General features: G+C 45.4%; 1 protein-coding gene across 11 annotated transcripts in view; it reads left to right on the top strand.

Annotated features, from left to right (window-relative positions):
• Positions 1-12,440, top strand: part of ARHGAP12 (Rho GTPase activating protein 12) — a 133,927-nt gene that overhangs the window by 28,505 nt on the left and 92,982 nt on the right. For all 11 annotated transcript variants that reach the window (XM_070056093.2, XM_070056092.2, XM_008268008.5 and 8 more), the window contains exon 3: positions 40-790. In XM_070056093.2, coding sequence (XP_069912194.2) covers positions 119-790 — 672 coding nt within the window. In that variant the 5' untranslated portion in view covers positions 40-118. The remainder of the gene's footprint in view (positions 1-39; positions 791-12,440) is intronic.

Here is a 12,440-nt window from a genome sequence, read left to right as displayed (position 1 = left end):
CTTTTTTGTGCATTCTCTTCCTTTCCTTAAACAAAATAGCTACGTCCGTGCAGCGAGCCGAATAAAGCCAGAATGTGGCACATCATCCTGTCTGAGAGGTGAACCCCACTGAGTCAACATGGCTGACAGGGGGAAGCTGGTTCCAGGACAAGTGTATATCGAAGTGGAATATGACTATGAGTATGAAGCGAAGGACAGGAAGATCGTGATCAAGCAGGGCGAGCGGTACATGTTGGTGAAAAAGACCAACGACGACTGGTGGCAGGTCAAGCCGGATGAGAGCTCCAAAGCCTTCTACGTGCCAGCCCAGTACGTGAAGGAGGTCACGCGAAAAGCTCTGATGCCGCCCGTTAAGCCGCCGGTGGGACTGCCCAGCAATTCCGTAAAGATGATACAGAGTCTGCCCCTGCAGAGGTCGACAGAAAATGTGAACAAGCTGCCCGAGCTCTCGAGCTTCGGAAAGCCGGCGTCCGTTCAAGGAACCGGTCTCGTCCGTGATGCCAATCAGAATTTCGGACCCAGTTACAATGCAGGTCAGACCCTCAACCTCAGCCTGGACCTGACCCACAATAACGGGAAGTTCACCCATGACTCTCACTCTCCTAAAGTGCCCAGCCAGAACAGGACACGCTTATTCGGTCACTTTCCCGGCCCGGAGTTCCTGGACGTGGAGAAAACGAGCTTCTCCCAGGAGCAGTCGTGTGATTCTGCGGGAGAAGGCTCGGAAAAGGTCCACCAGGACTCGGAGTCCGGGGACGAGCTGAGCAGCAGCTCCACTGAGCAGATCAGGGTAAGCGGAAACCGAGATGCAGCCCCGCGCCTCCTTAATAAAAGTCATGGATTCTTCTCGTAATTAAGGTCTTTGTAGGCCTTAAGACTTGCGTGTTGCTCGGGATTTTCAGGACACGTGGGCCTTATCCTGATTTAGAGCTAGACAATAGGTGACGTAACTTGTGGAGCTCCTAGAGGCCACCTTGTGGCTTTTGCGATTCTTCTCGCACCCCTGCAGAGCTGGCGCACTGTAGATCAGTGTGGACGGCTTTTCTGTATGTAGACTGCGCATGAAGCAGAAAGGACTGCTTTATACAGCGATGGCTTTTCTTTCACTGGGAAAGGCTTTACTGTGTCTGGCAGTACTCTTCCGGACTTGCTTGCAGTAGTTGCTGGGTGATAGTATGTAGATGAGGAAAGACGTCACCAGACTGTTGACATTTGTTCTGTGGAACTTGTTTATTAACCTTGAGTGCCAAAAAAAAAAAAAAAAATAGCTCATGCCCCTTTATCTTCATTCATGTGCTTTTGTGTCTGAAGTGTCATTATTCAGAATTGATGGCATTGAATTATTAGCCCAGAAACAATCTTGCATCCGTCATTTTTTTATATGATTTTTTTCATTATGCAACTTTCTTTTGAGATTAGATCTATGCCAGTTTATTTCTCAAGTGATGGGAAGTCATTTTAAAAAAAATCGTGTGGGGGGCTGGTGCCGGGGCTCACTTGGTTAATCCTCCGCCTGCAGTGCCGGCACCCCAAGTTCTAGTCCCGGTTGGGGCACCGGATTCTGTCCCGGTTGCTCCTCTTCCAGTCCAGCTCTCTGCTGTGGCCCAGGAAGGCAGTGGAGGATGGCCCAAGTGCTTGGGTCCTGCACCCACATGGGAGACCAGGAGGAAGCACCCGGCTCCTGGCTTCGGATCAGTGCAGTGCTGACCATAGCAGCCATTTAGGGGGGTGAACCAATGGAAGGAAGACCTTTCTCTCTGTCTATCTCTCTCTCTATAACTCTACCTGTCAAAAAAAAAAAAAAAAAAGTGTGAAATCCAAACTTGGACATATTTGGAAATGTCCCATTTTAAGTGAGTTTAATAATTAGTGACTTTTGGCCTCAGACTCTGTTGTCAGATTCCTCATCAGGTTAAGGCCGTGAATAACCGTGAGGCTGGTCGTAGGTGTGGTCTGAATGCCGTGCAAGTACATTCTTTCCGTGGGCTGTAATTTGTAACACTTGGGGATGGAAATAGGGAAAAGGGGAGATTGTCTAGAGAAACTTCTGGTGTTTGCTTGTGACCAGGGCGGCTCCGCAGAGTCGCACCGTCAGTTTCGTCCTCGTCGTCTTCCCAGGCCTGTCTTCAGTCTGTGTGATGCTCAGACGCGGAGTACGTGGTGCTTGCTGGCTCCTTGTGCACCTGACGGGCCTTGGAAGCACACGTGTCTTCTGTTCCTTCCAGCCATCACCACCGCTTCCTACTTGACGTTATGTTAGTGACATACGCCAGCTGTTCCGTACCCTCTTCCTGCTTGCCATCTCACGTCCATGGCACTGGAGGTTCATGGCTCCTGACCTCTCCTGGGGCCTTAACACTCTTGCAGGAAGTCCTCCTGGATTTCCCAAGCCAGCCCCGTTTCCAGCTCTGCAGGGCAACTGCGTGAAACCCGGGCTGTTTCCTTTTTTCACGTGTTTTACCCTGCTCCTAGCAGATAGCCCTGCCTTCTGCCTCACCGTCAGAATAGAAGCTGTGGCGTGGGAGCGCCTTTGGCCTTGGGGAGCGCGTGCTTTTTGCACCGTAGTTAACAGGGCTGGCTTTAGATTTGAGTCGGGTCATACACTTGCCAGCTGTGTGGTAATTGGGGACAATTACTTAACCTCCATGTGGCTCATTTTCTTCCTCTGCTCACGGATCACAGGCCGTTGAGGCCCATAATAAGTGCAGTAGGTAGCTATTGCCGCTTAATTACCTCCACATCTGGTGGCTTCAAGCGGTAAACAGTAATTATCTCCCAGTTTCTGCGGGTCACTCCATCAGAGGCAGCTTGGTTGGGTGTCGTCAAAAGTCTGGGGTCTCTCATGGGCTGCATTCTGACGGGGCGTGGCTGAGGCCAGGAGAGCTGCTCACTCACAAAGCCGGCCTCTTCGTGCCTGCTCTCCCCAGAGGAGGCAGAGGTGGAAGCTGCTGCCAGTGTGCCCGCATCCTGGGACACACACAGTCCTGGCCTGCTGTGTCCTGCTGCTCGCGCGCTTCCGCCCTCCTCGCTGTGGGAGGATGCTGCCCCGGAGTGTGAGATCAGGACTTGAGGATGGGGGAGGAGGGGGCACATTGGGGGCTGGCAGTCACGGGAAGTACAGGGTACCTCACAGAGCCTGTGGAATTAAAACGTAGATATACTATTGTGCAAAAAATTTCAAAATCCGCATGTAGGAGGGAGTCTTCAAAAAGTTGATGAAAAACATGTATTATGAACACATTTTGCATGAATTTTTAGTTTTTTTTGCACCAGAATAAACTTACCTTTTCATTCTGTTTTTCTCCACCAACATTTTGAAATACCTTTTTAGTCAATAAGATCTGCTGCTGTTGTTATTATTTCCACTGTCGTGCCTGTGAGGACCCTGTCTTCCTAGTGGTCGTCTTCCTCCTTGGTGCATCGCAGGCCTGGCCTGTCCCGTCACAGGGCAAGTCTCTTCGTCTTTGCTCTCCCCGCTTTTTCCCGAAGCTAGTGCTGGTGGTGATAGTGTTTTGTCCGTATGGCTTTGGACTCCCTGTTTATCGAGTCTTTCCTGTCAACATTTACGTTGACTCAGGTTTAATCAAGCTCTTCTTCACTCCGGCCTGCCCCTCTGCGTTTCGCTGTGTTCCCCTTCCCTCCACTGGCATCCTCTGCAGAGAGCTGTCTGTATTTGCTTCCCTGCATTTCCTCATTTCTTGCTCCTGAGACCACCTCGAGTGTGGCTTCTGACTCTACCGTGTCACTTAGACGACTTCTGCTAGAGAGGCCCCTGGCGGCATGGTGACGTACTTGCGGGCGTTCAGAAGTTTACACATAATCAATGCTGTTATAGCAACAGGGCTGATGCAATGGCAATTTTAAATAATTCTTAATCCACACGTAGCATATAATCGAATTGTGAATTGTAGTAATCTTACATGTGTGGCTTCATGAATTTTTACATATATACACTCTGTAACCAGCCTTGAACTCCTTTCAGTTGATATCCATGCGGCCAACCGCTGTGTCTCTGCTCGATTTTCATTTTTCTGACTTGCATCTCTATCGATCCGTCTTCTTTAGTAGAACTTTTCATTTTGAGATAATTGTAGACCCATAAGCAAATAACATGGAGCGATCCCCTGTACCCTTTCTTACACAACTGGACTGTAACATTAGAATCAGGATGTCAACAGTGGCTACAGTGTTTCTGTCACCATGAGGATCTTGGTGCTGCCCTTTTATAGCCACACCCGCTTCCCTCCCACCCCATCCTTCCTGAACCCTGGCTACCCAATATGGAGAACTGATTTGATCTCTATTTCTGTAATTCTGTCATTTCCAGAATGTTACATAAATGGAGTGGTGCACTACCCAGCCCATGGGATTGGTGTTTTCATCAGCGTGGTTCTCAGAGATTGGGCCGAGTTGCTTTGTGCATAGTTTGTTCCCTGTGGCTGCTGGGTAGTACTCTGTGGAATGGGTGTGCCACCATTTCTAGCATTTCACCCCTCAGGACATCTAGGCTGTTTGCAGTTTTCCACGGCTGCGAAAAAGCTGCCATAAACATTTCTGTGCAGGATTTCGTGGTGAACGTAAGTTTCCATTTGTGTGAGATAAATGCCCACAGGTGTAATTGCCAGCGGCATGTTTGGTTTTTAAGCTGCCCCGCTGTTTTGTGAGTGTCTGAGCTCCGTTTCACACGTTTCACGTTCACTCCGGGCACCTGTGGGTGTGATGCAGCGTCTCTGCTCACCAGCACTGGCAGCTTCGCAGTTTTTTGACTTTAGCCATGTTGACAGGCATGCGATCACGGCGCATTGTGAAGTTAGTTTGTGTTTCCCCAGCGCCTGTTAATGCTGCTTTGTCGTCAGTTGTATCCTCCTCGCTGATGTGTTTCATGTCTTCTGTCCGTTTTGTAATGGACTGTTTGTGTCTTGCTCTTGAGTGTTCCAAGGTCTTTATGCGCTAGATCCTGGCCATTTGTCACACGCATGGTTTGCTCCCAGTGTGTAGCTTGTCTTTACCCTTTAGGCTCTCTTGAAGTACAAGAGTTTTTAATTTTGATGAAGTCCAATTTATGAAAAGGGTCCATTTTCCCTCGTGCCAAGCCTAAGAACTTCTGGTGTAATTGAGTGAGCCCTCTTGGGGGAAACAGAACCACTGGGATGTGCCGACATGTAAACGAGGGGTGGGAGAGGGAATCAGTGTCAGCGTTAGGCTCACACCACCTGAGGCCTCCCAGGCCAGGGTCTGCGGGCTGGCCTGGCAGCCTGGCGTCTTCCCGTCAGAAGGCAGTGCTGCAGGACTGCCCCCTGCTTGGCAGAGGCCAGGCCTTTGTCTGATGCTTGGCTTCACCTAATGGGGTGAGGCCCACCCACGTTACGGGGAGCAATCTGTTTTGCTCAGAGTCCACTTTTTAAAATGTTACTCTCATGCCAAAATGTCCTCACATATATGTAGGCACCATGGCTTAGTCAGGTGGACACATAAAATTAGTCATCATAGAAACCCTAGATTCTCAGTATTTCCTTCTGTGTTTTCCCCCCAGAAGTCAATATATTGTTTTATGTTTACGTTTGAATTTGTGATCTGTTTTGAGTTTAATTTTTATATAAAATGTGAGACTTAGATAAAGGTTTTTTTTACCCATGGATATCTGATCGTTTCAGTATAATTTATTGAAAAAGCTGTCTTTCCTACAGTCAATTGCTGTTACCCCTTTGTCAGAAATCAGTCAGATGTATTTTTGTGGATTCTCTGTTACGTTTCATTCATCTACACCCTTTAATTTCATGCAGCCTTAATACTGTAGCTATATACTAAGTCTTGAAATCAGGCAGACCGATTCCTCTGGCTTTATGTTCTTGTCAAAATCATCTTAGCTTTCGCAGCAGGCCGAGCGGTATCCACTGAAGACATCGAGTCTCCGTCTCTGGAAGCTGTACCATGAGAAGGGACCTTTGACCTTTGCAGGTGTGATGAAGTTAAGGTTCGGGGCTGAGGCAGTTGGCCTGGGCCTTACGTGGAGCACAAGAATTCTGGGGGAGAGGCAGAGGCCCTGCATAGAGAGTGAAACGGAGCTCTGAAGATGCCGGCCTTGACGGTAAGAGCACCCCTCAGCCGGGGCAGGCCGCTCACACCAGAGGCTGGAGGGGGCAGAGAAGAGCCCTCCCCTCGGGCCTCCTGCCTCCCTGTACTGGGAGGGGCGTCAGGGTTGTTAGCTTGGGGTCCGCGTTGTGGTGCGGCTTGGCAAGCCAATGCCTGTGACGCCTGCATCCTGCTCCACTTCCGATCCAGCTCCCTGCTAATGCGCCTGGGAAAGCAGCAGAGGATGGCCCAGGTGCACTGGACCCCTGCCACCCTGGGTGACCCAGATAGAGTTCTAGGCCGCTGGCTTCGGCCTGGCCCATCCCCGCCATTGCAGCTGTTTGACGGATGAATCAGTAGATGGAAGAGCTCTTTCTTTCTCTTTGTGTCTTTCCTTCTCTCACTGTAACTATGCCTTTCACAAAAATAACTAAATCTTAAAAACAGAATTATTGTACAGTGTTCTGTTTTGCTTTTGAAAGGCAGAGTGCCAGAGTGCCAGAGAAAGAGGGAGAGATATCTTCAACCCACTGGGTCACTCCCACTCCCCAAATGTCCACAGCAGTGAGTTTGAGCCAGGCTGATGCCAGGAGCCTGAAACCCGATCTGGGTCTCCACGTGGCTGGCTGGGACCCGAGTATTGGAACCATTACCCTCTGCCTCCCAGCGTGTACATGCGCAGGAAGCTGGGTCGGAAGTACAGGTGGATCGCTATCCCAGGCACTCCCGTGTGGGATGTGGGCGTCCCGAGTGGCAGCATGACTTGCTGCGCCACAACGCCCACCCCTCCATTGATCCTTGTATCGATCTTGTGCTTGTGGTAGGCCGGGCTTGGTAACTCTTCTGTGTAATAAGTTTTAAAATTGGAAAGTATTAGTCCTACTTTTTATTATTCTTTTTCAAGAGTTTTTTTTTTTTTTTTCTATTCTGAGTCCTTTGAATTTCATTTAATTTTAGAATTGGCTTTCTCAATTTCTACAAAGAAGTCAACTTGAATTCTCATAGGGATTGCCTGAAGTTTGTACACCTAAGTTTGGGGAATATTGCTGTCTTGACAATGTTAGTATTCTTTTTTTGCCAAGCATGTCTGGGTGCTGAATTCTTTCAGTTTTGTTTGTTCAAGAAGGTGTTTATTTCTGCTTCATTTGGATGTATAATTTCTTTGGACCTGGAATTCTGGTTGGTGATCTTATCACTTTCAACACTTTCAGTCTTTGACCCCATGCCCATCTTTGCGTAGTTTCTGAAGAATATGATTTAACTGTTTACCCTTGGTCCTCTGTAGCTCAGAGACGTTTTCCTTCCTGCTGCTTTTAAGATTTTCTCTTCATCTTTCAGTTTTTGTGGCTCAGGTTTGATAGAACTGTATGCTTATTTTATTTTATTTTTTTGTGTTTGTTCATTCAGTTTGGGAAGTTTCTGTTGGCATATCTTCAAGCTGACCAAGTCTTCCCAAGACGCGTACCAGTCCACTGATGATGCCATCAAAGGCATTTTCCGTTGGTGTTCTGGTTTCTGACGTTTCTTTTTGATCCTGGGATTCTCATCTCTTTGCTTATGTTATTCACTTGTTCTTTTGTGTTACTGTTTTTTCTTTTATAGCACTTAACATAGGAAGACTAATGATTTTAAATTCCTTGTCTGATAATTCCACCACCTCCACAGATCTGAATTTGATTCTCATGCTTGCTTTGTTTCTCCAGCCTGTGTTTTTGCTTGCCTCTTGGTATGCTTTGAGTTTTTGGTTGGAGGGCAGGTATGTTCTATCCCAAGACAAGAACTGAAGAAAATAGACCTTTGATGTGAGGTACTAGTTTATGTTTAATGTTTGCTGTAGTTATAGGTGCTGGAAGCTTTAAATTCCCCAGTTATCTGTGTTTGGGGTGCCTCTCTAAGCGCCCCCCTGGAGTGCCGCTTGCTTCCTGCTGCTGTCTCCCCTGTAATCTGCAGGTAGTGTGTGGAAGCCCAGTGGCGATGATTAAATCTGTCTGTGACAGTGCCTGCCTTCTCTCCTTTAGGTGAGGCTGGAGGGCTGGGCGTGCTCTTTCCCCAGGTTAGATAAGGCTTTGGTAAGCTGTGTCTTCCCGGAGAGCCACACAAAGATCAGTTTGACTGATTCCACTCTTTCCTGTCCCCTGCAGCCCTGGGCGTGTCTTTGTTGGCTTCTTTACTTGGAGAACCTGAGGGTAGTTTTGGAAGTAGACCTGTAAAAGGGTAGGGGTCTTCCAGAACTTAGTTGTTGTCATGCTAATCCAGTCGGTCTCCAGCAGTTCATCAGAATTCCCAAGGAAGTAAGTACCTAGCTCCAGAGGCTTCTGCTCATGGTTGTGACTCTGTTCAAGTTGTGGGGTTCTGATGTGCCACGAGACCCTAGTTTTCCCATCGTTCAGAGAGATCACCGATCTTCAGTGTCTTCAGCATTTGTCTTGTTTCCTCTATTCCTATTTTTTTAGAGTTTTAGTTTTTGAAAATCATAAGTGGATGTTGAATTTTATCAAATACTTTTTCTGCTTTGCTTGATAATGATTGTGGGTTTTTTTCCCCCTTAGGCTATTTAACAGGGTGAATAGTACTGATTGATTTTCAAACACTGACTAACCTTCCTGGAATATTCCACATTTGTTCATGGTCAGATGAATGCCCTCATTTGGTCATTCTTTTTACTTACTGCTGAATTGTGTTTGTTAAATGCTTTGTGTTTGCATTAATGGAAGATCCTGATCTACAGTTTGGGGTGTGTATATTTTATCTGTTATTGGTATCAGGATTCTGGCTTCACAGAGTGAAAGGGGAAATGTTCCATTCTATTTTTTTTTTTTTTAAGATTTATTTTATTTATTTGAAAGAGTTAGAGAGAGAGAGGTAGAGAGAAAAAGATCTTCCATCCTCTGTTCATTCCCCAGATGGCCGCAATGGCCAGAGCTGAGCCGATCTGAAGCAAGGAGCCAGGAGCTTCTTCGGGTCTCCCATGTGGGTGCAGGGGCCCACGGATGTGGGCCATCGTCCACTGCTTTCCCAGGTGCATTAGCAGGGCACAGGATTGGAAGTGGAGCAGCTGGGACCAGAACTGGTGCCCATATGGGTTGCTGGCGCTACAGACTAGGGATAACCTGCTGTGTCACAGCACTGGACCACCCCTCCTATTTTACGTGAGAAAATCTGTAATTCTTATTTAAACGTTTGATAGTGTTTTATGGTGCTTCTTTCTGGGCATGAAGATTCCTTCTTGAGAAGTTTTTAAATTGCAGATTTACTTTTCTTGTTAGTTATTGAGCTATTCAAATAACCTATTTCATATTGGGAGAATTCTCATAGCTTGGGATTTTTTTTTTTAAACAAAATGGTACATTTCATCTAAGTTGTTAAATCTATGTATCTAGAATTATTGACAGTGTTCCTTTATTATCCTTTCAGTGTCTATAGTGTCTATATTGATACTCTGTTTCATTCTCCATATTGGCAATGTGCATGTTTTCCTTCATTTTTCTTTTGTATTGCTAGAGGTTTGTCAGTTTTATTGATCATTTCAAATAACCAGGTCCTTGTTTCATTACTTTATTTTTCTCTTTTCAGCTTCCTTGATTTTTTGTTCTCCTGTTTTTCCTCCTACTTGCTCCTTAGATGATTGATTTGGGACTTCTTTTTTCCAGTGTGACCATTTAGTGCTATCAGTTACTCTCTCAGTCCTGTTTGAGTTTTGTTCCATCAAGTTTACCCTGTTGTATTTTCATATTCAATTCAAACTGTTTTTAAATTCCCCTTTAGATGATGATGACTACTTCTTCCTCTCCTTTCCTTCTCTTCCTCCTTCCCTATCCCTTCTTGTTTTGGACCCATGATTATTTGGAATGGTCTTGTTTAGTTTCCAAGTATTTGGAGATTTCTCTTTTAACCCTTGCTTTATCGATTCCTAGTTTGATTCCATGTAGTAGAAGAACAATCTCTGTGTGTCTTGAAATTTTTTATAAGATTTATTTGAAAGGCAGAAATATAGAGGAGAGAGAGACAGAGGGAGAGAGGGAGAGAGAGAGATCTTCCATTTGCTGATTGACTGCTCAAGTGGACACAATGGCCAGGGCTGGGCCAGGCTGAAGCCAGGAGGCAAGGGCTTCTTCAGGGTCTCTCATGTGGGTGCAGGGGCACAAGTACTTGGACCATTTTCTGCTGCTTTCCCAGGCATATTAGCAGGGAGCTGGATTGGAAGTGGAGCATCTGGGACTAGAACTGGCACCCATATGGGATGCCGGCCCTGCAGGTAGAGGCTTTACCTTCTATAGCACAGTGCTGGCCCTGTGACTAAATTTTTAAAAATATGTTAAGATTTGTCTAATGGTCCAGGAACTGGTCTGTCTTGGTATTTGTTTTATGGACATTAGAAAAAAATGTGTATTAAGCTGGTAGCTAGCATGAACTAAAGTTTTGATAAGAACCTTTCAGTTGATGGCATTAAGTATTTTATAAGCATTACTGATTTTGTGTCTGCTTGTTCTGTTTGTTGAGTCACTGAGTTTTCCAACTATAATTGTACATCTTCATAATTTTCAGTTGTATTCATTTTTATTTCATATATTCACAGGGGTCATGTTTGGTGCATGCTCATTTGGGAGTGTTAGGTTTTTCTTGGTGGATTGACATCTCTGTCATAAAATGCTCCCATCCATTTCTGGTACTTTTCTTTGTTTTGAAGGTTCCTCTATTAGATATTAAGATAGCATTCACTGCTTTTCATTTAAGTACTGTTTACATGAGATATGCATTTTCCATCTTTTCCCTTTTTTATGTCTACATTATTATATCTGAACTGAGTTTCTTTTAGAGGTGTATATAGTAGTCTTTCCTTATCCTCACAGGACACCTAAGACGTCCAGTGTATGTTTGAAACCATGGGTAGTATGGACCCTGTGGGTGTTCTTTCCTATCCACACATACATAACCATTAGGCCTTTTCCATCTTGACTGAGTGCTTACGAAGTACTGTAACCATTTTTTTTTTCAGCCTGACTTTTGACAGCAAAACTGGCATGAATTTCTGATCCTTCTTTATAATCTTACTGGTATAGAAGATTCATTCTTGTCATAGGTCTTGGCAATCTCAGCGTATGATATTTTTTTCCTTGTTAAAGAACTGTCATCTTTTCACTTAAAGAAAGCACTTCACTGCTTCTCTTTGACACATCAGAATTGCCAACATCACACTCGTAGGCTTTGGGGGCATAATTAAGTAAAATAAGAGTTACTTTGAGTACAAGTGCCCTGCAGTGAGAGTTGATCTGATAACTGAAGTCAGCTACTACATGACTAACAGTTCTGGCATACAGCGGGGACATCCTGGACAAAGGGGTGATGGTGTGAGATTTCATCATATTACTTAAATTGAGGCACAATGTAAAAGTTATGAATTATTTATTTTTTGAACTTTCCGTTTAACATTTTTGCACTGTGGTTGGCTTCATGTAGCTGAAACCAGAGAAGGAAAAAATGTGGGTAAGGGAGAACTACTGTAGTTATTTAGGCCTATTATTATTAGTAATAGTATTTTTAGCCTGTAAATCTTGTCTTTTAAGTGACATATTTAGATCCTTGAAATTAATTATTGATGCTAACACTTAAGCCATTTTAATGTTTGTTTTTTTCAGTTGTTTTTCTTTTTCCTGCCTTTCTGTGAGATATTTTTCAGAATTTGTTTTTGGTTCTGTTGATAAATGTTTTTTGATCTTCATATAGCTTCATATAACTGTTCCAGACATTATAGTATGCACAGAGTACTTCAAAAAAGTTTGTGGAAAAATAGAATTAAAAGATAAGTTTGGTACAGAAAATTCCAGTATGGTATATATAAGCAGATTTCAGCAAGTTCATGGAACATGACCATGTATTAATGAAAGAGCCATGCTCGGCCGGCGCCGCGGCTCACTAGGCTAATCCTCCGCCTTGCAGCGCCGGCACACCGGGTTCTAGTCCCGGTCGGGGCGCCAGATTCTGTCCCGGTTGCCCCTCTTCCAGGCCAGCCCTCTGCTGTGGCCAGGGAGTGCAGTGGAGGAAGGCCCAGGTGCTTGGGCCCTGCACCCCATGGGAGACCAGGAAAAGCACCTGGCTCCTGGCTCCTGCCATCGGATCAGCGCGGTGCGCCGGCCGCGGCGGCCATTGGAGGGTGAACCAACGGCAAAGGAAGACCTTTCTCTCTGTCTCTCTCTCTCACTGTCCACTCTGCCTGTCAAAAAAAAAAAAAAAAAAAAAAAAAAAGAAAGAGCCATGCTTAGTTTTCAAATTTTTTTCTACAGCGATAAACTTCATCTTTTACTTCCATTTTCTATGAAGTTTTTAAAGTTCTCTCATGTTCGTATAACTTAGCAGTCTGCTTATCTGCT

The sequence above is a fragment of the Oryctolagus cuniculus genome, chromosome 13 (assembly GCF_051225735.1).
Source record: "Oryctolagus cuniculus isolate XC-2025 breed Fujian yellow rabbit chromosome 13, ASM5122573v1, whole genome shotgun sequence".
In the NCBI taxonomy this organism is placed as follows: Eukaryota; Metazoa; Chordata; class Mammalia; order Lagomorpha; family Leporidae; genus Oryctolagus; species Oryctolagus cuniculus.
This window is presented reverse-complemented; position numbering and strand designations above follow the sequence as displayed.